The sequence below is a fragment of the Mus musculus genome, chromosome 2 (assembly GCF_000001635.26).
Source record: "Mus musculus strain C57BL/6J chromosome 2, GRCm38.p6 C57BL/6J".
In the NCBI taxonomy this organism is placed as follows: domain Eukaryota; kingdom Metazoa; phylum Chordata; class Mammalia; order Rodentia; family Muridae; genus Mus; species Mus musculus.
This window is the reverse complement of record NC_000068.7, coordinates 167219889-167244442: the sequence shown is the minus strand read 5'-3', so window position 1 is coordinate 167244442 and position 24554 is coordinate 167219889. Positions and strand designations below refer to the sequence as shown.

Genomic DNA, 24554 nt, shown 5'->3' with positions numbered 1-24554 from the left:
GGGAGGTGTGCCTGCTGTTGCCCATGATCCACAGCTGTCATGTGGAGCTCAGAGATCAACTGCAGCTGTTGCTTCTGTCCTTCACCAAGTAGGTTCTGGGGATTGAATTCTAGTCATCAGACTCAGCCACAAGTGCCTTTGACAGCTGAGCCAACTTAACCGCTCCAAATAACAGAAAAGCCCTAATTCTGCTGGGCGTGGTGGCACATGCTTTTAATCCCAGCACTCAGGAGGCAGAGGCTGGTGAATCACTGAGTTCCAAGCCAGTCTGGTCTACAGAGTGAGTTCCAGGACAGCCAGGGCTACACAGAGAAACCTTGTCTCCAAACAATAAGTTTTCTTATTCCAGCCAAATTTTTGAAAGAGAGGAAAAAAAAGTGGTTTAAAGAGAAATATTTCACAAATATGGTGAAATGGTTAAGGCTGACTGCCAACCAGAGTGTAGAATCACCTGGGAGATCAGTCTAAGGCAGTTGTCTTAATAGCATTAGCTGAGAAGACACGTCCACTGTGGGTGGCACCATTCCCTAGGTGGGATCCTGACTCTATGTGGATATGAATGGTGAGGAGAGCTGAGTGGCTCATGTGCTCATCACTTTTAATCTCTGGATTGAAGATGAGACATGGTGAGCTTCAAGCTCTGTCTTAATCACCATGATAGGCTGCACTCTTGATCTATAAGTCACCCTCCCACCCTCAACCTGCCTTTGTTGGGACATTTTCATCACAGCAACAGAAAAAGAAACTACAACATCCAGGCCTTCAGATTTTCAGGATAACATCCTCTTCTAGCAATGTAAAGATTATGTTGGCCAGCTTTCAGAGACGTTTTGTTTTGTTTTGTTTTGTTTTGTTTTGAGACAGGGTTTCTCTGTGTAGCCCTGGCTGTCCTGGAACTCACTTTGTAGACCAGGCTAGCCTCAAATTCAGAAATTCACCTGTCTCTGCCTCCCAAGTGCTGGGATTAAAGGCATGTGCCACCACTGCCCGGCTTTCAGAGACTTTTTAAAGGTTTATATCAGTGGTCCTCAACCTTCCTAACACTGAAGCCCTTTAGTGCAGCTCCTCATTTGTGGTGATCCCCCTCCCACCCACACAAACACATAGAATTATTTTCATTGCTACTACATAATTGTAATTTTGCTACTGTTATACATCGTAATGTTAGTATCTGATCTGCAAGATATCTGATGTACACTCTGTGAAAGGGTCATTTGACCCCCAAAGGAGTCTCAACCCCCAAGTTGAGAACCACTGGTTTATATGGCTGCAAAAAATTTAAATGTGTGATGGTACACATGTGCCATGCTCTCCCCTCCCCTCCCCTCCCCTCCCCTCCCCTCCCCTCCCCTCCCCTCCCCTCCCCTCCTCCCCCTCCCTCTCTCATGTGAAAGTCAGAGAACAACTTGCTGGGTGGCCTCTATACACCCTTGGGTGGCCTGGAACTTGCTCTGTAGAGGAGGCTGGCTTCCAGCTCGCTCGGAGGGATCCACTTGCTTCTGCCTCTCTACTGCTGAGATTAGGGTGTGCATCACCATGCGCAGTCATCATCATTTTTGAGCACTGATAAATTAGATGTGCCTAAGCCCTTGTGTTACAAGCACATTCTAATAGTTTAGAGGATTAAACACTGGTTCCCCAAAGGACTGCAGATGCAGCTCTAAACTCTTCAGCCTTCTTTGGTTGTCTTGGAACGTGTTTTTGAAACTTTGTATCTGCTGATACTTTGGTTACAACCCTAAAACACTAATCTCGGTGGACTATTGTGTGTGATGGTTATTGTGACAACTTGATACAACCTGGGAAGAAAGTATGAGGGGGCTTTTATATTGGTATAATCTGTGGCTGTGTCCATGAGAAACTGCCTAAATTACCTGATATGGGAAGACTCAGGCAACATTCCCCAGGCAGGGAAATTCTGAGCTTGGATCCTGGTTTGGATGAAAACGGCCCCCATAGGCTTCATTTTGGTCAAGAAAGTAGGCGTCAGGCACTGCTCTGTGCCTGCTGCTCTCTCCTCGTATTATCAGATCAGACCAAGTGAAGAGGCCCTGTAACGAGGGGCCACTAAGCAGCAATGAGCTCTAAGTAGAAAAGGCACTGAGACACGGGAAGAAAATAAAAATCAAAAGATGCAGGGCAGCTGGGCATGGTAGCACATGCCTTTGATCCCTGAGCTTGGGAGGCAGAGACAGGCAGATTTCTGAGTTCGAGGCCAGCCTGGTCTATAAAGTGAGTTCCAGGACAGCCAGAGCTATACAGAGAAACCCTGTCTCAAAAAACCAAAAAAAGATGTAGGGTGAGAGGCCAAATCTGCCTGGACCACAGACATACCAGCACAGAGCAGGCTGGCTTGTACCAGCTCCTCCCAGCATCGCTGCGGCTGGGAGCTCAGGCAGAAGCAAGCGCTCTTCCCACTCAGGCTTTCCTCTCAGCTCCTGAGAGGGGCACAGCTCAGAAATGTCCATGTGGGTCCAATAGGTGACATGGCATCTCATATTCATCCAGACGGAGGAATAGACAAAGTGTTGGTGGTGTCTGTCAGCTTAACTTGTGAACATACAACAGCCCCTCATGCTGACAACCCAGGTAACGGGTCAACCTGGGGCGCCAGTCACCTTCCTGGAAAATAGAGAAGGACTGGCAAAACTCCCACAGCTGAATCTACCCATCTGCTTACCCTCTGGCCTTTGTCTCATGGGTGTCTATAAATGTTAAGACCTGCCATAGACATGGAGAGAGAGAATAGGTCTTAGCCTGCTTTGGCCGATAAACAAGTCCACTCTCCTTTGTCAGCCTTTTCCCCTGATTGCTTCAGAAATACAGAGAAACCAAAGTAGTGGGCTTTGGACCTGAGTATCAGTTAATTGGCTTGCTCTTTCGGGTAGAGGACAAGGTTTACTGGTAAGGGTGGCCTCAGCAAATGTGTTTGTTCTGGAGGGAGCATGTAGGAATGTAGCTGTGTTCTGAGTGACAAGGAGCTGTGGTAGGATGGTAGGCTCTGGGCAAGTATAGGGAAGGTTCTGGTAGGGCGTGTGCGTGTGTTTGTGTGTGTGTGTGTGTGTGTGTGTGTGAGAGAGAGAGAGAGAGAGAGAGAGAGAGAGAGAGAGAGAGAGAGAGAGAGAGAGAAAGAGAGAGATGACTGGGTATATGGAGCTCAGATTGGTTTCCAACTCACTGTGTAGCCAAATCTGGCCTTGAATGCCCCCTCATCCTCCTGCCTCCACCTTCCAAGTGCTGGGGCTTACAGGCTCAGCTCTGGTACTGTGGGGAAGTGTGACTACAGAAAATGAACCCAGAAGCCAGAGGGTCAGCTGGGGTAACAACTTGGGGGATGGGAGGAGCAGATGGGAACATACAAGAGGAACACTGTCAGGACTAGGGTGGGGGACCCAGCTTCACCTTTCCCTAACACCTGGGAGAAAGTCTACAATCACCTTTTCTTGGCAGACACATTGGCTGCTCTCAGATAAGTATAGCCCTGACCATTGGTCTTCGAAAGAAACACTCCTCTAGGCTAAGTCCATCCAGAGTGTTAAGTGGTGTGTGTGTGTGTGTGTGTGTGTGTGTGTGTGTGTGTGTAAGTAAAGCAGGGATGGGGTTTGACTCCCTAATGTAATATGACCACAGACAGCTTGCGATCGTCACCACAGTCAGGTCTGTGGGCTTGGGGCAGTCTTGTGTGGCTTTAGTTCCTGGTGAGGGGGACAGGGCTGGCGTGGGGGATGGGCTGGGAACCGTGGTTGCAAGAATGTGGCCGGAAGGCTCCCCTGGTCCGCTTTGGTCCAGTCTCCTCCTCTCTGCCCCCTTCCACCACCACCAGGGGCCCGCCTCCCCAACCCCCTCTCCTCTCCTCTGCGGCAGCCCGGCCATCCCTCCCTTCCCGCTCCTTCCTCTCCATCCACGTTTTCCAGTCGGACCCCTAGAGTCGGGGCCTTTGGGGCTGGCTGGGTTGAGAATCCTGCGGTCCGGTGTTGGTGGCGGTGACTTGTTGCCACCCTGCAGCCGCACACCCTCGAGCCATGTCCTGGGCTGCTCTGCTCGGCCTCCTGGCCGTGCTATTGCTGTTGCTGCTGCTGCTGAGCCGCCGGCGCGCGCGGTGAGTATTCCCCGTGACCCGTCAGGGTGCGGAAAGGACGCCAGGTGAAATTCAGGGTCGGCGGCGTGGGACCCGGACAGTGTTGGTACTACCCACTCTGTAGCCTGCACGGTGTCCCACGCCCTGGACTCCTAGACTTTCTGTGGCTCCATCCCGGGTGGGAACGCTGAGGCTGGGGACTGGCCGCGATGCCTGGCCACGGTCACACTGATCGAGGAATTCCCACTCATGGATGAGGGTCTAATATGGGATCCAGGACATACCTGCCAGCGTAGAAATTTGGGTAGAGTCGAAACAGATCCTTGGTCCTTTAAAAGTGTAGTGCTTTGTGGCAACTCTGCCATTTAGGAGAAAAACCAAAAACTTCTCTTCATCCCAGGGAGTCCGTCTGGCAGTAGGTCTTTGTGTAAGGCATTTAAAAATTAGTTTGAATAGCACAGAATCAGAATACATTTGATTTAAACCAAGCAAGTCCCTTCCCACCCTGACTCTCCTTCTCCCTTCCCCAGGCCTTTCCTGTTGCTCGATTTGGGCAGAACTTTCCAGATTTAAAAAACAAACAAACAAACAAACAAACAAAACAAACAAAAACTAGTCTTCCCCCTCCAGACACATATTCACTACTGCAGACTAGTTTGAGAGTTTCAGAGAAGTGGCAAATGTTATCGCCTTCCCTCCTGCTACCCCTCCGGAGGCTTGCATCCTATATTCTTTTAGGGTGTTTGTCCCATTTAGAAGCCAGCCCTGGTCCCTGCCTAGTAGCTGAATTTCAGACTCTGGAATGTCCATCAGTCTCCGCAGTCAGCTTCCAGGGCCTGGGCTTGTCCAACCCCACATCCCCAGATGTTTCGAGAGTTGCTCTCCTCCTTGGACTCCAGCTCGGATGATGGGGGCAGCTCTGCTGCGTGTTTACATTAGAGCGCCTGAAAAGCCCAGAAACCCCCGAGACTTGAGTTTTTAAACAATGTGTGAGCTGAGCTCACCCCAGGCTCGCTTCCAGGTGAAAGTTAAAACCATATATTCGCTTATCGGCCCCAAAAGGAGGGAACGAAAATTCAAGAGCCGTTCCTGTTAGGAATAGCTGGGTGTCTTTAGCTGTGGGCTCTCTCCGCACCAGATCTGTGTTTTCGGCTTCCAGCATTTCCTTTCTCACACCAGATGTTAGAGGTGACATCTGTTTCCACTTCTGGGCAGGTGTTCGTGGGCTTTATCTTTATCCATTCTGCCCGTGTTTTTGCCCGTGGGCTTTCTGGTTGTTGTGAGAGCATTCTTTTTAAAACGCGTTCTATATATTTGTTTTAGTGTGTGTATGGATGTGTGTGCACCGTGGTACCCATGTGCACGTGGTACCCATGTCAGAGGATGACTTACAGGTGTCAGTTCTCACCATGTGGGTCCTGAGGATCCAATTCAGGTCATCAGGTTGGTGGCAGACACCTTTACCCGCGGAGCCATCTTGCCGGCCCTACTTGAATAGTTTTTTGTGTTCCACACATGGTGCTTTTTGTTGTCTGCTGGGGTCTGTAGCCTGTGCGACACCCTGGGGCAGGTACAGCAGCAAGGAAGAGGATGGACCGTGTGAGGCAGGGCCTCTGGCTGTTCTCTCAGCAGGGACGGTCCCTCCCTGCCTGTGGGGCAAGTTAGTGTCCTCTGTCCCAGTTCTCAGCGTCTAAAGAGATGAGATGATGGTGATGACAATGGTGATGATGATGGTAGTGGTGATGATGATGGCAGTGAAGGGTGAACACCTCCCAGCAGCAAGGTTTGGGCTGATTCTTGTTGGCTGACAATCTGAGAGTTCTTTTATCTTGGTATGAAACTGTTTTTTATACCTCTGGGTGTTAGAAAAGAAGAGCCTACTGTTGCACAAAGAAACACAGAGACAAAGCAGGGAAGAAAAAAACAAAAAACCAAAAACCTAGTCGGGTAATTTCTTTTCGGAAAAGGCTGCACGGTGACCTGAGCCTGGCTGGCAGTAGCTTGATTAGCACCTGACCATCCGTCTTGTCTCTAATCTTCTGTACTTTTCCAAGACACAGCCCTGGCCTGCTGTAAATTCACATGAACCTCCCAGGTCTGGCCATGTCAGTCATTTCCCAGTGATGTTTGGTTAATTCTCGGAGCATGGCTGGGAAATCTCTAAGACCCCTCTAAAAACCAGTAAAAACATCATATAAAACAACATGTCAGACTTTCAAAAACTCCTCCGAAGCGGACTATGGTTATTTCTTAGTTTGATATGAAAGCACGTTGACTTCCCTGGCAACAGAGTCCGTGTGTTGGCATCTCCTTTGGAACTCCCATTTCCATGACCGAATTAGGTGAAGAACCAAAACCAGACAGGGGTTTGGACGTGGGACTGAATGCCTGTGTTGTAGAACTTCTAGGGGTGCAGTGATCCTCTGACGTCTCCGTGGTAAGGGGACCTGCCATCTTAGTTATGCCATGTGGTTGGTCCATAGCCTTCATCATCTTGATGATGTCACTCGTCAAGATGGTGACCAAGTCACACTCTTGCCTCCATCCTGATAGGTCACTGGGCAAGATGGCAACAAACCTCCTGGTTACGTTTTGACTGCTCTGAGCTCAGTTCTGTGATGAAATGGGCCCATCCCCATCAGGACACACATCGAGGGATCCATGCTTTCCACTGTCAGGCTCAGGGTGGACTGTCAGTCAGGCTCAGGGTGGACTGTCAAGCTCAGGTCTAGGCTACCAAACTGAAGAAACAAGAAATTCCTTGGTCCCAACCCAAGGCAGGGAGTCCCTGTGTCTTACCATAGACTCTAAGTGAGAGTCAAACAATGCCACCCGGATGTCATTTTGAAGTCCCCCAGGGCTCCTATACACGGTCTGTTTCTGGGCTGGGGGTCCAGTGAAGGAAGTGGAAATAACTGGGAGGTGCGCCCAGTGCCTTTAGGGGGCGCTATTTCTCTGGAAGCACACGGAGAAACTGGGTGGGGAAGTGTGAGCTTGGTGTTACCTGGGCATGGCGTGGCCTGAGTCTGCTCTGTGACCCTCTTCGGACTGGCAGGGATTGTTTCCCCCCTTCATGAACATTTGTATATCATATGTGTGCCTGCCGCCTTAGACAGCAGAAGAAAGCATCCGCTTATAGGTGGTTATCATATGGCTGTTAGGAACTGAACCTGAGGCCTTTTAACCACCAAGCCATTTCTCTAGCCAGTACTGGCAGGAATTTAAGCCCCTGAGAAACCAGCTTGTTAAAATAGTTAATCCTGATTTAAAACCTTAGTAGCTTCTACGGTGATAGTTTTTCTCAGTCACAGAAGCAGCTGCCTGGGACCATGTGGTTCAAGATGGTATTGGGCCTAACCATGTCTCTTCTTCCTTCCGCCAAGCCAGATCCAAAGTCTCCCAGGTTCTCTGAGCGAATGGGTTGGAAAGGGCCAGAAGGAAGAATCCCACACCCAGAGAAGGGTGATTGGACGTTAGATTTTGGAGGTCTCTCGAATTGTTCAGGAGGGGCATTTTGAACAGGACGGAAAATCTGGGAAAAAAATCTATGTCCCTTTTCTCTTTTTTTGGCCTGATTATTTTACATTCCAAACCTTAAAGCTCACGGCCCCATTCTAAGGAGGGTTCTGTGTCTAAATACAGAGTCCACTCACTGTAATATTTTCCTGGGCCCTTCACTGAATTGCTGAGAAAATTTCCATTCTGGGATCGTTACTGATTTGAGAGAGTCTCGTCTGCCCAAGACCCCGTGGGCTGCGGCAATAGGCCACGGGAGATGTCTCCATTAAGGGAAAGGCTCCAAACACTCTCCAAGGTGGCTTTGAAATGTGGGGTAGACCTCAAAGTTGTCAGATGAACATAATCTTGATGTCGCACAAACACACCAACAACATGAAAGTAAGTAGGCAAGGGTTTGGTTTGTGTAAAATGTGTGCACCAGGACCCAAACCAGGCTGGCAAGTGCAAAGGATATGAAGGACATGTGTGATGGATGCGGTCAGCTGTGGGTCGGATGTGGTCAGCTGTGGGTCATCAAGTCCTGGGAATGATGCAGCCTCACCGGTGGGGGAGGCAAGATTTTCATAAAGGTTTTACAGGGTGGGGGGAATTTATGAAATATTGGGCCTTGGTGGGCTAGCCACCTTTTTTTTTCTCCCTTCCTAAGACAAGGTTTCTCTGTGTAACCCTAGCTGTCCTTTAGACAAGATTGCCCTCGAACTTACAGAGATCCACCCGCCTCTGCCTCCCCAAGTGCTGGGATTAAAGGCGTGTGCCTCCACCGCCACCACCTGTGCACTAGCTAACGTTTTATAGAAACCAAAACCAAAAACGTTTCTCAAACGGGCACCTGGGAAGGTGGATGAGAAGACTGGGGCACTCTGGTTATTCCCATTTAATTAAAAAAAAAGAAAAAAAGTATGTATGAGGTTTTTGCCTAAATGTATGTCTGTAAACCATATGTGTTCAGGGCCCGGGAAATGACCTCAGATCCCCTGGCTCTGGAGTTGCAGATGGCCGTGAGCCATTCAGTGTGTGTGGGTAATGCAACCTGGCTTCTCTGGAAGAGCAGCGCTGCTCTTCCCCGCTGAGCTTTCCCTGGCCTTGCTTGCCCTTTTGCGCAGAGGATGGAGGCTCAGGGAGGCCGTGTAACTTGTTCAAGTTTCAGCCCTGGTTAAAACTCTGGGCTCCAGGCAGTTCCCTGTCCCTGGAGTGACCAGTTCTTTCCTTTGCCGTATGTTGCTTCACTGATCTGACCACTCAAAAATCCCAGACGATAAGAGCCACAGCTCTGAACCAAACAGTTCCAAGGAAGGAAAAGATAGGCGAGCGTTGGAAGACATGTGCGTAGGCGGGACCCAAAGTTTGGGTGGAAATACGTAAGGCTGTAGTTCCTCCCGGCCCCATTCCTTTCTCCTGACCAAACCTGGGGGCGACTTCCACACCACTCCCCATTAGACAGCGGAGGCTTGAAGGGCTACACAGAAAGCATATTCCATAGCCGTCCTTCAATTCCCCAGGTTCTGCTTGTCCTAGCAAAGACTAGAGCCAGTGAGCTAGTCACTCGCCAGTGGGTTGGCGGTGTGTGTGTCTTCCCTCCAGAGTTAAAAAAAAGGAAAAAAAAACTTTTAATTTTTTCTTTTTAATAAGAACTTTGTTTAAAAAAAGAAAGAAAAGAGACTCACCACCCAGCATTAAGGAGCAGGCCGTCATTACAGTCATTTAGCAGGGTGTGCTTGTCCTGTAACACTGCCTCAATTTGGGAGTCTGCGTTAATGAGGAAGACAAGGACAATGCAAACCACCTCTCTCCTGCGACTCTTATGTCCTCACCCACTTTGTGATGCCTTTCCAAGTATAAACAAGCAAAGCTCCATCATAGGAAATACAGCAGAAATGTCCTGGGGTTCTCTATTGCTCCACTCGCGTCTCCTCATCTCCACGCCGAGTTAAACACTGCAAACTCTGTGCAAACAGAGGATTCGAATATGCCTATGGAGTAATCTAAGAACCCCTTACTCCCCATATTTTGTTTAAAATATTGCAGGTGTCATGGTGTTTTTACTCCTAAATGTTCCAGAACATTATCAAAAACAGAGAGTCTCAACTCCCTGATCCTGTCCAAGTAGAAAAACAATTCTCACTAACACGCACACCCCCATCCAGACTCGGATTTCTATAATGCTGACAAGAATTTTAAAGCCTGATTTAACATCTGTGGCTTTTCTCTGGGGATGCCGTGGAGTTAGGTGGAGTTAGGAATCTCCTGTGTGGGCCCACTTGCAAGTGGTTACCAGCAACATTCTTTTTTTGTTTCTCGGGCCTCAGTTTCCCCATTGGTACTCTGAGGTAGCTTGCAGAGGTGTGTGTTCAGTCTCTAGCCACTTAGCTGAGTGTGTCTTTTCTTTGAGCTGGGCTGTCTGTTGCAGAGAAGATTCATGAGTGGAATCTGTGGCTGAGGGATTAGGGGGTATCCTTGGTGCCTCTGAGGAAGGCATGGCCTGGGCTGGGTAGGAGGCAGGATTTCTAGGTAGAAATGGGTGTCTGTTGTTTTAACAAGACAGAGGTTGGGCCGGAGAGAGTGGGGCAGAAGGGAGCGGGGCTTGAGGGAGAAGGAAAAGAAAAAAAGACAGGTCACCAAATGGTCCAGCATCAGTGTTAGCATCCGTGTTAGCGTTCCCTGTACCTAGGGAGGAGACATGGATGGGAGTGGGATGGGGTGGCTGGAGGGCTTCATATATACCAATCCAGTCTTCAGTTTCTCGTGAAAATGAGAAACTACACCATACTTGGTGGTCTGTCCCTATCTAAACCTCACCACAGCCCCTTCCTCCTCCAGTTGTTACTCGGAGCATGCAGCTGGTCTGTCCACGACAGGTTCCTCTGCGGTACTGGCTCAGGCCAATAAGTAATTTGACTCCCTGTCTACTTCAAAAGCAAAATCCAGACTAAGAACGTGCAGCGGGAAGGCTGTGCACCACTCCGGCTGCTTTTCTCTAAGGATTTGTTTACATTTATTTATTTATGTTTGTGTGCACACACGCGCATGTATGGGTATGCGTGCTGCGGCACTTCTGCGGCGGCCAGAGGGCAACGACGTGTGTGCCCCTGTGTCACGGAGGAGGCCAGAGGTAGATACAGGGTTTCATCCTCAATTGCTTCTTTTTTGAGACAGTCTTTCAGTGAGTCTGGAGCTCAAAAAGCAGATATGTCTGGTTTCTGTTTATTGATTTTGTTTTTTTTTTTGTGGATGTTGATGATATTAAAGCGCCCCTTTTCCTTTTCTTTTTCTTTTTTTCTCATTTCTTCCTTTTTTGAGACAGAGTCTCAAGTATCCCAGGCTAGCCTTGTGTATGACCTGCCTCACCTCCTGTGTGATGGGGTATCGGGGGTTTACAACCACACCCAGTTTGTTCACTCTGAGGATGAACCTAGGGCTTCTTTTTTTTTTTTTTAAGATTTATTATTATATGTAAGTACACTGAAGCTGTCTTCAGACAGCACCAGAAGAGGGCATCAGATCTCATTACAGGTGGTTGTGAGCCACCATGTGGTTGCTGGGATTTGAACTCAAGACCTTCAGAAGAGCAGTCGGTGCTCTTAACTGCTGAGCCATCTCTCCAGCCCAAACCTAGGGCTTTACGAATGCTTGGCAAGCCTTCTCCGTACTGAGCCAGGCCCACTCAGCTGCCTGCCATATGCTTTTTCTAATAGGCAGTGAAGGGGGTGAAGAGGGGCAGGGTGGGGCGGGACAACACCTTGGAATAGCTTTAGAAGAGCCTGTGTTAGTGGCAGAGAGGAATCCCCAGAGGCCTGTGGGTGCACGCTGGAGGAAGACTGGGCTAAGTAAGTTTAAAAGGGAGATTCAGCTCTCTAACCAGCTGAGGAGAACTGAGCCCTGTTCCATCTCCCAGCAAATTCTCCCAGGGCCCTTTCTTGCTGTGCTCTGAATTGAACTTTGCACAGAAAGGTTGGGCAGCCTACCAATGTTGCGCAGTCGATCAAGCCAGCCTCTGAGTCGGTCATTCCAGAACTCTGGACTGCTGGGCCTTCATTCTTGACCCTCTCAGCAACTCTGGGTTTGTTTACATTTATTTATTTATTTATTTATTTATTTCGTGCACAGTTTATTCCTGCGATGTGTATTCTTTAAGCACCTATTACGTTCCAGACATAGTTTTCAGTCTGAGTGAACACTAGGTCTCCTGCTCTCTTGGAACAGAGCCACTCAATGAGGACACCACTGTCAAGCCAGGGTTGCCTTAGAGGCCCTGACAGCCCTTACTGACTCCCTCCCCTGGTTCACAAAGGCTGTGGCAGAGCTGGCCCTGGGGCCTATAAGTGAGACCCCTGCCTGGTGGGAGACACTAGGAGAGAGAGCAGAGGGACATTTTGGTCTGTGGAAAACAGGATGAAGGGCTAAGTCTCAGTGCCTTCCTTCCCCAACTCCTGGTCTGGCAGGGCCTCAAAAGAGTGAGAGTGTCAATTAGCCTTGGGAGACCGCAGGCTCTGAAATAGAGCCTCCCTAGGCCCTGCTGTCCGCAGGCTGAATCATCCTGGAATGTGGCCTGTGCCCGCCCGCCAGGATTGGCTTGGGGTCCAGTGCAGGCAGGGGAGCCGCCAGCCAGCCAGCCAGCGAGGCAGGTCCCCGGCTCCAGCTTCCTGTCTTTGTCTGCACCTCCTTGGGCTTCTCTGTGGGAGAGGGGCATGGCTAGAAATAACACCTGATTAGCGCCTGTGTTCCCAAAGATGGCCCAGGGACAGATCCTGCACATTGGCAGGCTGCTGTCATCTCTCTGTGACTCTATTTCCACATCTGTAAAGTTGGGGGGACAGATGCTCAGAAGGGGTGATCATATGGGCTCTAGATGGAAACCTAGCATGCCTGCAGGGAACCTCTGGGCAAGGGCTTCAGTCTCTCCATGCCTCAGTTTTCTCCTCTATAAAATGGATCTTGTGGGAAGAGCTGTTCCTCGAGGGGAGGAGCCACTGAACTCTGACCTCTGTCCATCAGTGGCTACCACCCAGCAAGGCAACAATGGCCTATGGTGGTAATTCAAGTGCAGCCGTGGCTCAGTAAATGGCACTTAGAAGACTTCTGGGTCCTTCTCCCAGGTGCTCCTGTCCTGGCTGCCAGGTGCTCTCAGATCTCCCTTTCAGCCTCCTTAGAACGACAGAGGTCCTCATGAGCTCTTCCCATTTCACAGACCAGCACACTGAAGCAAACAACAGTTAAGTCACAAGCTAGCAAGAAGTACAACTGGAATTTGAAGCCAGGAAGTGTGGTGTTCAAGTTTGGGTGGCAACCCCTGGCCTTCATGCCTCCCTTGCACAACCCATTGCTCTGGGCTGGTAAGGGCAGATGCACACTGGCTACTGGGCTGTTCCATTGGATGCCAGAAGAGCCTTCCAGCCCAGGGCTTCAAAGGAAGGAAGACAATTCTCAGAAGCCACCAGCACTGGAGCTATGCTGGCTTTGTGTATCCTCTCTGGGCCTGGGGAGGCTAGCCTCGTCTTCAGAAGCAGTCTGGTCAGGGAGTGTTAGGGGTCTGGAGGTCGAGGCACTTCCTGTGCCCCCCATATCATCTTCATCTCCTTCAGTCTTCCTCAGTCTCTAGTGAGGCTAGGGACAGCCAGACAGAGGAGCAGAGGGGAAAGGGTGGGGGGGATCCTGAGCTCCCCTGAATTGCTAGATGTGACCAAAGCCCCTCATTCTGGAATTGGGGGAGCTGATGGCAGGCCTTTCCCCTTGGACAGTCACTGTTCCTGAACCCAGACATCTTGCCTCTCTCTCTGTATTGCTCTCCTATGTAAAAAACAGTCCGGGCACTGAGAGACTCCTGCTTCAACCCTTCCACGGGGTCTTCACTGTATCTGTCAGAGAAGCCAGACTCTCCTTGACCTTCAGGCTCTCATGGTTTTCAAGGTTATCTCTGTCATCCTCACTTAAGTGTCATCTATGCATTCTCTTCCTGGGCCACACCAGTTGCGGTATTCTTGGGGACCCCATCAGCACGCTGCCACCCGGGACACTTGCACTTGCGGCTCCTTCTGCCTGCAGGTTCCTCTCCCTCCCTCCAGAGTCTTCCCGCCCCTTCCGGCCCCGCCCCCAGACGGCTCCTTTATCCTGTCCGTTTCTGTCCTACTCCCTGTTCTGTTCTTTGTCTTTAGTGAGACTCACTCCAAGTACCTTAAACGTCACCGTTTAAAGCTGCAACTCAGGGGTTTTAGTCCAGTCTCGAGGTTGAGCAGCCGTCACCCCTAATTCCAGAACGTTTTCTCCTGAACAGAAATCCTACGTCTGTTGGCAGCTACTCTCTCTCCTTGTTCCCCAGGCAACCACTAAGCTCAGCCTAGCTCTGTGTATCTCCTGGCTCTCTGGTCTGGGTTCTCCTTAGCACCGTGTCTTAAGGTCCAACACTACTTCTTTCTTCAAGGCTGAGTACTAGTCTGCAGCATAGATATACCACAGTTAGTCTGTGTCACCATCAGTCAGTGGACTCAGGGCTGTTTCTGTTCCATGTAATAGTGTGAGAAACAGTGTGTCTGCTTATGCAGGAACCTGATTCTATTTCTAGGGGTCAAACCACTTCATACTGCAGTATGTGTAACCACTAGGGAACTGCCAGGCTGGCGTCTAAGGCAGCGACATTTGTGTACATCTGTGTGGTCCAGTTCCTTCACATCCTTGCAAACTCTTATTTTTCCTTTAACTTAAAGAAAAACAAAAACAAAGCAAGATAGTACTACAGCTATTAGAATGGGTACAAAATAGTAGCCATTGTTTTTCCCTGAGTGTGTTTTCCTGGTAACCAGGAAAATGCCCACTGGTCATTATGGCATCTTCTTTGGGGAACATTCCGTTCAAATCCTTTGAACATTTAATAATTAATTGCATGTTATTTTTTTGAAACAGTCTTCATCAAAGCTGGTCTCAAACTCATGGTTCTCCTGCCTCAGCCTCCCAAGTACTGAGATTCCAGGCCTGGCCAGCATATATATATATATATATATATATATATATATATATAAAATGTATCTTCAGGGTTGGGGATCAAGTCTACAGCTTCATGAATGGTAGGCAGGCACTGTACCACTGAGCCACATCCCAGCTCTTGTTCATTTGAGACTGTTTTATTCTGTAGCACAGGCTAGCTTCAGACCCATACTCTGTCCTCCTCAGCCTCCCAGGGCGGGGTTCACAGGTGTGCAGGGCCACACCCACCTCATGCATTTTTAAATTGGGAATGTTTGTTCTCTGTGGCCAACTTGTGTCTCTTTCACTCCTGATGGATTTGGGAGCCACTTCCTGATGGATTTGGGGGCCACTTCCTGATGGGTTTGAGGGCCATCTGTCCAGTTCTCTCCTCTGTCTCCAGTATCCAAGGCCCCAGTGTCTGCCTTGTAGTAATGTGTGGTGAGTGAGTGAATGAACTACAGTGAGAGGAAAGATATGACCATTCATTCATTCACTCCCTCACTAAATCACTGTCAGTTATTCATTCATACATTGATCATTCACTCCTCATTCATTCATTCCTTCACTGTCATTTTCAGTTATTCATTCATACATTGGTCACTCATTCACTCGTTCATAAATGCATGCATTCACTCATTCTTTTTGTTTTTTTGTTTTTGTTTTTTGTTTTGTTTTGTTTTGTTTTTTGGTTTTTCAAGACAGGGTTTCTCTGTGTAGCCCTAGCTGTCCTGGAACTCACTCTGTAAACCAGGCTGGCCTCGAACTCAGAAATCCGCCTGCCTCTGCCTCCCAAGTGCTGGGATTAAAGGCGTGCGCCACCACCGCCCGGCTATTCATTCATTCTTTACGTAGTAGACAGGTGTCTGGGGCTTTCTGCATTCCTGTGGTTCTGATGACTCTCAGGCTGAGACAGGGTCTCATAGGGGCTTAGTGACCTCCCAGGGACTTCCTTAGCTCACAGTCCCTCCTGCAGGAGGGGGCAGATGAGATGTAACTTCCCACAGAATCCAAGCACAAGGCTCTGTGGGTCTGTGTGGTAGTTAGTGCAGTAGTTTAAACCATTAGTTGGTCCTGAGCCCACAGAGGTTGGGGTCAGCGTAGGCAGAGTCCATGTGGAAGACAAAGTGTCCCTGTCTGCAGTGGCTGTCCCCTCTATCCTCATAGCCAGCCACAGAGACTGGCCCTTATATTCCTTTCCTGATTGACTCTCATTGCCCAGAGAAGCCCCATCTTCTATAAGGACTAGCTCACTAAGCAGAATGTTTATTTTAAAGGCTGCCCTCCGGGGGCTGGAGAGGTGGCTCGCCTGTTATGATGCTTGTTGCTCTGATAGAGAATCTGGTTTGGTTCCTAGAACCCATATTGGGCTGCTCACAACTGTCTGTAACTCCAGTTCCAGGGACTCAGATACACGCTTCAGACTCTCCAGGCCTTGCACATGTACACACACACACACACACACACACACACACACACAGACACACAGAGAGACAGAGAGAGCAAGGAAGGATCAAACCCACCATGGGCTGTGGTTGGACGTGCCTTTCTTAGGGACCTGCATGTACCTTAGAGTATTGCTTCCTCGAGGACAGTACAGACACTAACCTTTGTTGCAACTGAGGCAGCCTGCTTTCCTGCCCTAGGGCATGGTCTGGCTCTGGCCTCAGAGGGCTCCCAGGTTTGGCTCCATGGAGCAGAGAGACTGTGACAAAGCCTATGTCCTGCCACCCCATCCCTGACACTGCTCTCTTCCTGTGGGCAGGAGGAGGAGTATGAGATGACCCAAGCTCAGACTGGCTCAGAGAACTCTGGGCTCTTCTGCTGGGTGCTGGAAGCTCCCTCCCACAGGGAGTCATTTATGCAGTAGACCCTGCCTGGCCCCCAGCCTCTGCCTCCACCCTCACCCTGGATCCATACAGAGGCTAACATATCTGTATACCTTCCCCCACACCAGTCATTTTCCTCACAGACTTCCCAGGACCCCCACCTCACTCAGAGATAAAGCCACTGTCCTCCTGCCTACACAACCATAGGATCTCACCCACAACCTGGCTCTGGCTACACACACTTGTCCTTATTCTGTTGGCCCATGCCCACTCACTTCTATACTGTCCTTTGAGCCCATAACACCAACCCCAGGGCCTTTGCTCTTGCTCTTCCCTCTTGCTGGGAAGCTCTTCCTTCAGAAGCCATCCGTCCCCTTCCACCTCCAGCTTTCAGCCTACTCTGACTTCCCCATGGCTTCTGCTCTCCGTTCCCTCCCTTGCTTCATCACATGATGCTAAGTGCTGTGGCTTCTGCAGGAGACCTGGTGAGCCTCCGTTGGACCTGGGCAGCATCCCCTGGCTGGGCCATGCCTTGGAGTTTGGGAGAGATGCTGCCAGCTTCCTTACCAGGATGAAGGAAAAGCACGGTGACATATTTACTGTGAGTATCTCTAGGAGGGACAGGGGTAAGTGGCTGCTCATCATTGGGGCCAGCCACTCCTCCAACATCTACCCACATACTGACCCATCCACTTATACCTATCCAGGGGAGGCTGACTGTCCCTCTGTCTGTCCAACTGCGCATACCATGGACCAGTGATCAGCAGAGCTCTGTGCTCTAAGGGTGTGCCCTGGCAAGCACACCCAGGGACGGACATCAGTATTTAAGATGTAATCGGCTTGTCAATTAAGATTAAATACGCTTTCACTCACCCATTTATCCATCTGTCTTTCTGTATATTCACCCAATATGTCTGTCTTTCTATCATCTATCTAGTCTCTTTAAAAAAGCTTTTTTTATCTATCTTTTTTAAGATTAAATTTTATTCATGTATACATGTGTGTATCTGTGTGCACGTGTGTATTTATGACATCTATGCAGGAGCCCAGAGGCTGATGAAAGTGACAGACCCCCTAGAGCTGGCCTTACAGCTGGTTGTGAGACACCATAGAGTGCTGGAAGCTGAACTCAGTTCCTTTGGAAGAGTAGCCAGTGTTCTTCTGAACTGCACTCCAGCCTCTATCTACCTATCAAAGCTCACCCAGCATTCTCCACTCATTCGCCCAGCGCCATCCAGCTTCCATCTCTAGATTCCAATTCCTCTGACATCCCTCCATTCATCTTCCACATCTATCTCCATCTACCACAGCCCAGCCAACGCTCACCTTCTCTCCACTCAGCACCTGACTGGTCTGCTCTCTGCACATCTACTTCTGTATTTATCCACCTACCCACCTAGTCATCCACTCATCTCCCCACTCACTCACCCACCTCCCAACCAACCAATCATCTACCCTCCCACCCATCCACCCACCCATCCACCCACTTACCCACCCAGTCATCCACTCACTACTAACCCATCACCCATCCATCTACTTATCCACCCACCTACCTACCCATCCACCCACCCATCTACCCATTCACCCACCTATCCATCCATACATTCACCTACCCACCCACACATGCACCCACCCATCAACCCATAGACACACCTACCCACGCACCCACCCATACATCTCCCTACTCACCTACTCTCTCATCCATCACCCATCTATGTCTTCAGGACTGTTCAATCACACCTTGTTCTTGAGTGCTTCCAGCTCCTGGGCCTCCAGTGTTCACGCTTCAGGCTGTTGTTTGGTCTACTTAGCATCTTGTCACCCATGTCCCCAACATTTTAACCTGCAGCCACGTATCTAACAGATCTGTCAATGTGTCCTTCTGTTCCCCACCTGACACTCTCCACCTAACACCTCCCTTCCCTTCCTTCCTTCCTCTTGCCTACCTATTTTCCACCTAGCTACCCAGCCATCTTTCCTTCAGTTTATGTCTTCTTCCTCCATCTTTATCCATGCACCCAACTCATTTACGGTCAGTGCTGGCATTTACCCGTCCACCTCCTCACCCATCCTTCATCTACTCCAGCCGCACTCTCACCTACAGTCTACTGGCATTTACCCAGCAATGTCTGTCCATCTGCTCATCCTTTTCCTTGTGGTACAGGGGATCGAACTCAGGACATCATGCATGCTAGGCAAGGACCACATCATTTTTCACTTTCGTACCCCAGCCCCCTTCTCCCTTCTTATCTGGAGACAGGATATTACTATTTTTACCTGGCTTGGCCTTGAACTCTCTGTAATTCAGTCAGCCCTCGAACCCGGCATCCTTCTGCCTCAGGCTTTCTGTGATTATAGGCCTGGCTACAACCTTTGCTTTTAGAAGGTTTTGACCAGTCTTAGCTCTGATATGTTTCAGCAAGGAGTTTTGGGGCATGTTGTCCATGTCCCAGCCTAAATTTTGCAGTGGTAGATGGGTGAGTGGCAGATCCTAGCTCAAAGGATGGGAGGGGTGAGCCAGTCTGCTGCTGGCCAGTGCCTGTTGTGCCCATGCTTCCTGACAGAATCCTGAATGCAGAGGGCTGCCATTCACCCACTCCTCCAACAGGTGCTGGTGGGGGGCAGATACGTCACTGTTCTCCTGGACCCACACTCTTACGACACAGTGGTGTGGGAGCTGCGTACACGGCTGGACTTCCATCCCTATGCCATCTTCCTCATGGAGAGGATTTTTGATCTGCAGCTTCCAAATTTCAACCCCAGTGAGGAGAAGGCCAGGATGAAGCCGTGAGTGCTGAGATGGGCCTGTGGGCGGGCCTGGGTAGGGGCTTCAACCCCACATCCTGCTGTCCTTGGCCCCTGTCATAGTCATGGTTACTATTGCTGCAATAAAATACCATGACCGAAAGCAAGTTTCGAAGGGAAGTGTTTGTTTGGCCGTATACTTCCACATTGCTCTTCGTCACTGAAGGAAGTCAGGACATGACCTCAAACAGGGCAGAACCCTGGAGGCAGGAGCTGATGCAGAGGCCGTGGAGGGATACTGCTTTCTGGCTTGCTTCCTATGGCTTGCTCAGCCTGCTTTTTCATAGAACCCAGGGCCATCAGCCCAGGGTAGCACCACCCACAATGCGCTGTGTCCTCCCCGATCAATCGCTAATTAAGAAAATTGCCCTACAGGCTTGCTTACAGCTGGATCTTATGGAGACATTTTCTTAGTCACAGTTCCCTCCTCTCCGATGACTTAGCCTGGGTCAAGTTGCTGTATAACTCTCCTGCCCAGCCCTGAGGCCACTGTCTAGGAGAGACGATTAAGAAACCATTGCAACTAGACTCGCTGCCTGGCTCACACCTGCCGATTTGTGTTGCCACACTAGGTTCCACGGGCACTTAGACACTCCAGTAACTCACTGCTGTTGGTGGCTTCGATGGAGCCTTACATGTCGACAGACCACCTCTGACCCTTGGCTCTGAGCAGCTCACCAGGCTTAGGTCAGCATGACGGCGGTCCAGGACCCCCCTCACCCTGGCCCCATGCATCCCAGGTCCACATGGGGAGACTGGGTCAGCAGCCCAGTCTTTGTCCCATGCCTGTCCATCTGGAATTGTATTACCAGCCCTCTGCTGGATTTCACAGAGGAGGCGCTGACTTCATAGTTGTCTAGAAGCCTGTGGGTTCCTTGTCCAAGTCTGCGCACCAGGCAAGGACAGACTGTCTTGGCCAGGAGCTCATGATGTAGGGTGAGGCCATCCAGTATTGGAGCCTCAGCTGTGCCCTTCCCTGCCTATGTTGCCTTGTCCTGACACTGCTCTTTGTATGCGAGTTTCTCCACTATAAAACTGTCCCAGTGGTAACTGTTATTCCTTCGGCGTGCATGCGATCTTTTTTGAGTATATTAAGTGGCAAATACCTATCTTCTGTGGCTGGTCGCAGGACGCTCATGCACAGAGACCTGCAGGCGCTCACAGAAGCCATGTATACCAACCTTCGCACGGTCCTGCTGGGTGACTCCACAGAAGCAGGCAGTGGCTGGCAGGAGACAGGTCTCCTTGAGTTCTCCTACAACGCCCTGCTCAGGTGAGCCCACAATCTTGTCATGGCTGAGGGAACTGGGGGCTACCCTGTGGGTGGGGACACTGTGGGAGATGCTCAAAGGAGGGAGGTGGTTCAGGTGGAACCCCGAATTCACTTCACACAACTTGAGCTATAAACCAGATGTTAACTGTCAAAGGGTGTCGAGTGTCTGAGTGTCCTCCAAAGCGAGAGTCCTTGTCTTAGTCACGGTTTCCATTCCTGCACAAAGCATCATGACCAAGAAGCAAGTTGGGGAGGAAAAGGTTTATTCAGCTTACACTTCCACATTGCTGTTCATCACCAGAGGAAGTCAGGACTGGAACTCAAGCAGGTCAGGAAGCAGGAGCTGATGCAGAGGCCACGGAGGGATGTTACTTACTGACTTGCTTCCCCTGGCTTGCTCAGCCTCCTTTCTTATAGAACCCAAGACTACCAGCTCATGGATGGTACCACCCACAATGGGCCGGGCCCTCCCCTCATTGAGAAAATGCCTTACAGCTGAATCTCATGAAGGCATTTCCTCAAAGGAGGCTCCTTTCTCTGTGATAACTCCAGCTTGTGTCATGTTGACACACAAAACCAGCCAGCACAGTCCTCTAGCTGAGCATCACAGCATCTGTGCTGTGGCTTAGACTCTGGCTAGCAGTGCTGCTTGGGAGACTCACCAGGGAGCTCGACCTGAGGTCGGACCTCATAACTGTAGTAAAAACAGTGCAGCAAAGTGCAGCTTCTTCAGCTGTGCAGCGTCTTCAATGGTCCCACAGGAAACAGCAGGGGCCACAGCAGGTGCGTTCCTGATGCCTGAGAAGGCAGAGACCCAGAAATGGGGCATCTGGGGGCTTTCAGCCACAGGGCTATGGGGCGCCGGCTGTGCCAAGACTTTAGTGAGGAAACATCACGGGCAAGGCCCTGGTGTGGGAAGAAGCCAGGGTGGCGAGAGCAAAGCTGGGAAGTGGCAGAGGAGAGAGCAGGTAGAGATGTCTGCAGAAGTCGGCCTCTCAGCCCGGAGGAAGGCTTTGGAATGTAGGCTCAGCTGGATGGTGACTTTAGGGACTTACGAAGGGGCCCCAATGCAATCTAGTTTATGTTTCTATGTAGAGGACATCTGTAGGTGAGAACCAGGCAGGGGCACCAACTATCTGTGAGTCGTAGTGATAGCCTGGACCCTAAGAGGGCAAGAATACACGGTTGGCAGGACCTACTGAAGGCTTTTATCAGGTGAGGATGTATAGGGTCTACGGAAGGGAGGTAGGGGGCCTTAGGAAAGGGCTGGTTGTCACCAGCATAGGCGTCCCGCGGGGCCTGGGCCTGGCCTGAGTTCCTGCCTCTACCTTTGTGCTGGGACACTGCAGTTACCTGAACTAGGAAAGTATGTAACATTCAGAAAGGCAGATAGGAGGTGACAGTCCATATGACCCAATATGTCCTGTGGTGGCCCTCCCTCAAAGTGGCGTCCTAAGCTCCACTCTGGCCTCCTTGGCTCTCTGGCAACTCACTTCACCCTGAGCAGAGGGCTCCTTTCCAGGGCCCAGGTAGTTGGGTTTCCTCCCGGGAAAGCTTGCTACATAGTCTCTAGGCCACTAACTCCACCTTCTGGGAGCTGTGGGTTTTCTGTCAGCTCCGTTTTAGTTTATGGCACAGAGTGCCACCTACTGGCCACCTGGATCCATGTACGCTGGTAGGGGAGCTGACTATTATAAGTGCGTCCCCACGTCTGCCCAGAGTTAGAAGAGGGGAAGAAAGGAATCTTTCAGGCTGAGGATGAGGTACAGGGAAGGAAGGCTGAGCTTGGCCTCTGAGCCCTAACTGTTCCTAGGGGAAGCGGGTTTCTTGTTAGCCCAGAGGAGAGAGCAGGAGTGAGTCTCCTACCTTGAGGGTTCGTTTCCAGGGGCACAGACACTGGGCTGGGCTGGAGAGGGAAGTGGGGTGCAGGTGGGTTGTGATGGTGGCCTGCATGGCTCTTGGTAGACAGGCTTGTGATGGCTTGTCACCAGAGTCCTCAGGAGTGTGTTCTATTTGTATATCCATCTTTCCAGTCACCCTACCACCCACACACCCCATCCACATCCACCCACTCTCATCCATTCATCTACCCATCCATCCACCCCCCACCCCCTTCACATCTCTGCATCCACCCATTTATCCACCCACCCATCCACACCTCTGCATCCATCCATGTATCTACCCACTCAGCCACTTACTACTGCTCCACAGACTTAGCTACCCACCACCAGTGACCTAACATTCATTGCGGGCCTACTGTGGCATGCACATTGTGGGTGTGGTGCCGGGTGGGGACTGTGCATGCTTCTCTCAGTCTCTCCCCCCTCCTTCCTGTTTCTCCCTCTCCCTGCTTGGAAAACCCTCTCCTGGGAGACCTGTGACTGGGGGAGCTTAGGAAGGTGTAGTGTTCTGCTCCATTCTGTTGCTGTGATAAAACACTCTGACTAAAGACAACTTGGGAAACAAAGGGTTTAGTTCATCTTACATTTTCAGGTCAGAGTCCATCCCCGAAGGAAATAGGCTTGGTAGGAACAAAAGAGGCAGGGTAGGAACTGAAGAAGGGAACCTGAGGCGGGGTAGGAACAAAAGAAAGTCAGGACCTGACTCGTTGCTGTCCCCCACAGCGCCGGCTACCTGACCCTATATGGAGTGGAGGCCTCACCACGCACCCATGAGAGTCAGGCCCAAGATCGTGTCCACTCAGCGGATGTTTTCCATACCTTCCGCCAGCTGGATCTGCTGCTCCCCAAACTGGCTCGAGGCTCCTTGTCAGCGGGTAAGCACCATGAGGTCACTGCAGAAATGGGTGCTTGTTAGTGGCATTTTAATAACTGTGTTACAGTTTTCCTCTTACCCGGCTAGCTCCCAAATAATTGAGATTGGATCGTTATATTTAGTTAACACGCTTTAAAGGCACAACAACTGAGCAGTTACCACTCTGTTTTAGTCTTTTATGCTGATCTGGCTACCTCCCTACCCAAATCCCCAAGATGGCTTTCTATCTCTTTCCTGGGCTGCATCCCCTCCCCTGGTTGGCAAGAAGTCCCGCCCTATTCTCTCCCCTGCTCAGTCATTGGCTATTAAGCTCTCTTTATTGACATATCAGGGAACAATTGGGAAGCTGGTGTTTACATAAGATTGAGACAGGAGATTCTCTGAATAAGGATTGCAACCAGATACAAGGGAGACAGAAATGAGCGTTTGAATCTTCACACAGTGCACAAGAACATTTTGCCCATAGGTGGTGGGTCCTGTGCACAGAAGACTGAATGGTCTTTCCTGTAAGAAGCAACAATAACCAGGCGTGGTAGTGCACACCTTTAGTGTCATCACAGAGGCAGATAGATCTCTGTGAATTTGAGGCCAGTCTGGTTTACATAACCAACTCCAGGGCAGCCAAGACTACATAGTGAGACGCTATCTCAAACAACCAAAAATTAACTAATTAATTAGCTAATAGAAAGAAAAGGAGTGAAAACTGTGTGATAAACCATCCAAGGAAAACACTCAAGATGGAAGGATGTGTTTTGGCTCCTGGTTTCAGAGGTTTCGATCCACAGCCACTTGACTCCATTGCTGTGGGCCTGTGCTGTACCTGAACACAGTGGGGGTGGGAGCACTCAGTAGGAGCACTCAGCAGAGGAGGCTGCCTACCTCACGGCAGCCTGGAAGTGGAGAAAGCTGGAAGAAGGGTCTGGTGATATTACACACCCTTCAAAGGCACATACCCACGATCTGCTACCTCCCCCCCCCGCCGCCCCCCCCCAGCCGTACACCCACCCATCTGGCCATTAGCCCATCTATGAGGCTAATTTCCTCACAACCCAGCTGTCTCCCCATAATGCCACCAGCTGGGAACCAAGCCTTCAGTATGTGAGCCTGTTGGGGACGCATTTCACATCCAGACCATCACAGTCCATTTGGATTCAGAGCTCTTGAGGACACTGAACCCTAGGGCTGTGACCTGTCTTCCTGTTGGTTTGCCAGCCTGCTGGGCAGAGGCTGTAGCTTCCTTCCTCTTGTCACATCACTGTCAGAGACAAGCATCAACCCGGAGGGCAGGAATGGGCATCAGGCATCTCGCTCACCTCTCCGC

General features: G+C 50.4%; 1 protein-coding gene and 1 long non-coding RNA gene across 3 annotated transcripts in view; one reads left to right on the top strand and one right to left on the bottom strand.

Annotated features, from left to right (window-relative positions):
- Positions 1 to 24554, top strand: part of Ptgis (prostaglandin I2 (prostacyclin) synthase) — a 48957-nt gene that overhangs the window by 7708 nt on the left and 16695 nt on the right. Inside the window, exons 1-5 of one of the 2 annotated variants that reach the window (NM_008968.4) lie at positions 3838 to 4099; positions 16858 to 16981; positions 18989 to 19167; positions 20315 to 20458; positions 23083 to 23234. In NM_008968.4, coding sequence (NP_032994.1) covers positions 4023 to 4099; positions 16858 to 16981; positions 18989 to 19167; positions 20315 to 20458; positions 23083 to 23234 — 676 coding nt within the window. In that variant the 5' untranslated portion in view covers positions 3838 to 4022. Of the gene's footprint in view, positions 1 to 3837; positions 4100 to 16857; positions 16982 to 18988; positions 19168 to 20314; positions 20459 to 23082; positions 23235 to 24554 lie in introns of those variants that run through there. The other variant, XM_030248627.1, reaches the window with a different exon arrangement.
- Gm52569 lies at positions 20998 to 23087 on the bottom strand. The gene is made up of 3 exons (XR_003954099.1): positions 22944 to 23087; positions 22325 to 22364; positions 20998 to 21256 (listed from the first exon to the last, which is right to left on the bottom strand). It is a non-coding gene; the product is annotated as a predicted gene, 52569 (long non-coding RNA).